At 48.0% G+C, this 5,000-nt stretch overlaps 1 protein-coding gene across 2 annotated transcripts in view; it reads right to left on the bottom strand.

The window, feature by feature from the left end:
• Positions 1-5,000, bottom strand: part of tnksa (tankyrase, TRF1-interacting ankyrin-related ADP-ribose polymerase a) — a 205,440-nt gene that overhangs the window by 65,530 nt on the left and 134,910 nt on the right. For both annotated transcript variants that reach the window (XM_063210187.1, XM_063210186.1), the window contains 2 exons: positions 4,394-4,485; positions 3,510-3,588 (listed from right to left, as the gene is read on the bottom strand). In XM_063210187.1, coding sequence (XP_063066257.1) covers positions 3,510-3,588; positions 4,394-4,485 — 171 coding nt within the window. The remainder of the gene's footprint in view (positions 1-3,509; positions 3,589-4,393; positions 4,486-5,000) is intronic.

The raw sequence follows: 5,000 nt of genomic DNA on the forward strand, positions 1-5,000 counted from the left end.
GGTATCTCAGTCCTCTATCTCTCTTCTCATCACCATATTTCCTCTCCTTCCACTAAGCCCTGCACACCAACAGCTCTCACAGTGACCTGTTCCACACCTTATTCCACTCTCTCACAGTGACCTGTTCCACACCTTATTCCACTCTCTCACAGTGACCTGTTCCACACCTTATTCCACTCTCTCATTTCCTTTCCGAGTGTCTTGCAGCCCACAGTGTCATCCTGCTCTCCTGTCTTTCTCCCTGTCTCCCTGTAATGCACTCTTTCTCCTACTCTCTCTCTCTCTCGCTCTCTCTCTCTCTCTCTCTCTCTCTCTCTCTCTCTCTCTCTCTCTCTCTGTCTCTCTCTCTCTCTCTCTCTCTCTCTCTCTCTCTCTCTCTCTCTCTCTCGCTTTCTCTTTTAATTTTGCTTTCTTTGGAATGGAATGGAATGGAATGGAATTTCTTCCATTCCCATATCCATGTATCTCCCTTCCTCGTTCTTCTCCTCCTCTGCCCCTTTTCTAAGCACTGCTGTCCTTGCCAAGGCCATTTTATTTATGAGAAATCGTCCGTCCCCGACTCCTCATTTTCATGTCACGTAATAGTCCTCTCATCCTACTCTCCCTCCTGATCTCTCGTTCTACCCGTTCCCTCCCTCTCTTCTCTCTCTTACAATAGACACACACCTCAGCCTGGCTGGAGTTCATTCTATTCCCCACCCCCCCCATCCACCCTCTCTCCACCCCCTCTCTCGTAACCCTCTCATTTTCTCTGGACACTCACTTGCTCTTGTGCAAAACACCTTACGGCAGAATTGTGGAAATGTCAGCCAGAGAAGGAGTGAGCAAAGAAAGAAAGGAGAGAGAGAGATTAGACTGACTGGCGGTGATGGACTGAGGTGCTCTGCTGCAATTTGGGATGAAAAAGGAAAGGTCCTTTCAGGTATGCAGTCTGTGTCTGCAAGCAAGACTAACCCTTCATCTCAGCTCAACAGGAGAGGGCACAGAGAGGATGAGAAGGGGGGAGCGAGGGAGAGAGGAAGACGATAAGAGAGTGTATGAGACAGCAATGACGCAGACAAGTGCTTTCCATGACTAATCAGGAAAAAAACAGGAAAGAAACGAGAGAGTGAGAGAGATAGAGAGAGAAGAGGAAGAGGGAGAGACAGAGAGAGAGAGAGAGAGGGAGAGAGAGAAGAGAGAGAGAGAGAGAGAGAGAGAGAGAGAGAGAAGAGGAAGAGGGAGAGAGAGAGAGAGAGGGGAAGAGGGAGAGAGAGAGAGAGAGAGCAAGCGAGAGAGAAAATAAGTGAAAAGAAAGGCAGAGAGACAGAGAGAGGGGAGATGCCAATTGTTCTTCACTTGCGCCAATGTCACCCCACTATCGCTATCCCTCCTCCTCTTAGCCCCTGCTTGTAAGCAAGTAAGTAAGCAGGGCAACAATTCACCACCAATGTTGTCAGGTAGTCGAGTGAGTCAGGGGCCGGCAAAAACCAGCAAAGTAGTTTAACGGTGAGATGACTCATGTGGTGGCTATTTGAGACCGACAGGGAGGGAGGGGGGGAGAAAAGCGGACAAAGGGGGGGTAAGCACTGATAACTCTGTTGTCGTGGTAATGCAGATGGAGCAGGCGCTCCGCTCTCTTTCCGCGGTGCCTGGGGTCTGAGAGTGGCATGGCGGCGGCAGGATGACTAATCAATCTGTCGATGCTTATCTGATGGAGCCGGCGAGAAAAGAGTTCTCATTGATCTGCGGGGAGGGGAGGGGAGGGGAGGGGAGGGGAGGAGAGGAGAGGAGAGGAGAGGAGAGGAGAGGAGAGGAGAGGAGAGGAGAGGATGGAGGGGGATGGATGGAGTCAAGGGAAGAGAAGGGAGTCGCTTTTTGGCCAGCGGGGGCCAATGATCCCACTGATTAAACTACGGCTATACTCCCAGCTTCTCTCTTTTTTTCTCCCCCCGCCCCTCTCTTTTCTCTCTCTTCATCTCTTCATCTCATCTGTACAGTAGAGACACTCAGCATGTTTCTATACCTGGTTCCAGCTCCCTCTTTCTGTCATGTAAACACAAACACACTCAATGACCCCTACATACAAACTCATACACTCAATGCATTCACAGATACAGAAGAGACACAATGCACATGTCACATGAATTAGGGATGTCAACGACTAATCAACGATTAATTGTTGATGAAGTCGATCGATCAAATAAAATGAATTTCAACTAATCATCAACACAACGCTGGCAAGACCCAGTTGAAACATGAAGCATGACGGAGTGCGTGTGAAGAGAGCCAACATTTCAATATCCTTTGTGCTCACACAACTAAATGAAATGCAAATCTGTGAGGCTCTCCACAGATGAAATAGCCTAAAAGTTTTTAAATTTTCCGCCCCCCAAAAAAAACGTTAAGCCCCCAGAAGCCATCATCGTCACTGTCACTTCCATCTTCACACTTAAAGTAGCTGAGGTAAAAATACAAAGTAGTGCTGATGTAGCCGTGTTAAAAAAAAAAAAATCCTGAATAAAAAAACACATTTGCACCCACACAGTCATCAAGGCACATCTTGTATGAAAAAAAAAATGAAAAAAGAGGTGCCTGTCAAACGAGGAGCCAGATAGCATTGAGAATGGAAGCCATAATGCTCATTCACGAATGAATAGACAGAGCGACGCCCCCTCCCTCTTTCAGTGACGTCAAACGGACAGCGCTCCAGGGTGGGTGGGGGCGTTTGGATCCCACTGAGAATTTCATTTCTCACACTACAATATGAAAGGCACAACGATGCAGCCGTCGTGGTCTTGAGAATAAAATAAAAAAATGTTTATGTCCTTTTTATTGCATGCTGTTGGCATTTTTATTTATGTGTGTGTGTGTGTGTGTATTTTTCATCTCTTTCCACAGAGGATGACACACAAGCCTGCGTGGGTGATCAGCTTCACTCTGTGACCATATGGAGCTGGATTAAATGGATTCATAGGAGTTTGCTTCTATAGCATGACTTCATGAGAGAGAGAGAGAGAGAGAGAGAGAGAGAGAGAGAGAGAGAGAGAGAGAGAGAGAGAGAGAGAGAGAGAGAGAGAGACTAGTGCTGTATGTCGATGTCGTATGTGAGTGCGTTTGATTGAGAGAGAGAGAGAGAGAGAGAGAGAGAGAGAGAGAGAGAGAGAGAGAGAGAGAGAGAGAGAGAGAGAGAGAGAGAGAGAGAGAGACTAGTGCTGTATGTCGATAATGGTATGTGAGTGCGTTTGATTGAGCATTTGACTGTGTTTTCATCTGGATGAGTGAGCATGTCAGTTAAGTGGTGAATGTGTGTGTGAGTTTGGTTGTATAGATATGGTTGTATACGTATTCGAGTTTGAGTGTGAGTGTGTGTATGTGTGTGTGTACACACTTACGTTTGTGACCATGAGTTAGTGAGTATGAGTGAGTGAGTATGAATGACTTGAATGCGTGCGTGCGTGCGTGCGTGCGTGTGTGTGTGTGTGTGTGTGTGTGTGTGCGCTGATGAAAGAGGAAGGAGGGAAACATACCTTGGCCCCGTGTTTTTGTAGCACTTCCACGATGTCATTATGGGCCCTCTCTGCGGCAACATGAAGCGGCATCATGAAGCTACACACACACACGCACACGCACACGCACACGTACACGCACACGCACACACACAGAAGAAAACAAAGCAAATTAAGATAAAGTTCCGTTCTGACAATGCTATTCTAATCGTCTAATTGAGGAGATAATTGCCATGTTAGAGGCAGACAGAGAGAGACGGGAAAAAAAGAAAATTAAAGTCTTCAAAGAGAAAAGCGACTAAAAAAAAATTCAACATTTTTTGACAGATCTAAAAGCTGGGAGAGAGGATGACAAAAAAACAAACAAAAAAAACAAAGCAAGACTTTGAGAAGACAGACGGGGAAAGATACAGCCAGTGGGGAGAGAGATGGAGTGAGTGGGAGAGAGAGGAGGAGAGAGAGGAGGAGAGAGAGGAGGAGCGAGAGGAGGAGCGAGGAGGAGGAAGGAGAGAGAGTGAAAGAGGAAGGGATTGTAAGAGGAAGGGGGAGAGAGAGGAGCGAGAGAGAACATAGAGGGAGGAGGGTTAGAAGGAGAGAAAGGAGAGAGTGAGAGAGAAAGAGGGAGGGAGGTAAGGGGGGCCAGAGTAAAAGAGAGAGAGAGAGAGAGAGAGAGAGAGAGAGAGAGAGAGAGAGAGAGAGAGAGAGAGAGAGAGAGAGAGAGAGAGAGAGAGAGAGAGAGAGAGAGAGAGACGAAGACGTAAAAATGTACAAAGAAGAGTGTGAAAGAATGTGTGAAATAGAGAGTATGTGTAAGACAGCGAGGGAAAGTGGGAGAGGAAAAGAGAGGGGAAAAGAGGCTGGTGGTTGGATGTTGACGTGTGGAGGGGCTGGAGGGTGCTGCTTACTCTTTGTTCTTCTCGTTGACGTTGGCTCCCTTGCGGAGCAGCAGCTCTGTGACTTGCTTGCGTTTGGGGTGAGGAGACGCCACCGCACAGTGCTGGAGGGGGAGCATGGGGAGGGAGGAGGGGGGAGCAAAGGACAACAGAGACAACATTTTAAAAAGTCAGCTCAGATGCACTTCACACACACACACACACATGCACGCACACATGCACGCACACACACACACAGACACACACAAAGACTTGAACGCACACTCAGGAACACACGAGAATGCAAACATGTACACACCTACAGGCACACAGGTGCAAAGACAACAAAGATAAGATTTTAAAGCTCAGATGCACTTACACACACACACGCACGCGCGCACACACTCACACACATGTGCATGTATACATAGGCTTGTGTGCACATGCACACACACACACACGCACACGCACACGCACACGCACACACACACACACGTCTCTCTCTCTCTCACACACACACACACGTCTCTCTCTCTCTCACACACACACACACACACACACACACGCACACACACGCACACGCGCACGCGCGCACGCGCACGCACACGCACACGCACACGCACACACACACACACACACA

Source organism: Engraulis encrasicolus, chromosome 11 (assembly GCF_034702125.1).
Source record: "Engraulis encrasicolus isolate BLACKSEA-1 chromosome 11, IST_EnEncr_1.0, whole genome shotgun sequence".
In the NCBI taxonomy this organism is placed as follows: domain Eukaryota; kingdom Metazoa; phylum Chordata; class Actinopteri; order Clupeiformes; family Engraulidae; genus Engraulis; species Engraulis encrasicolus.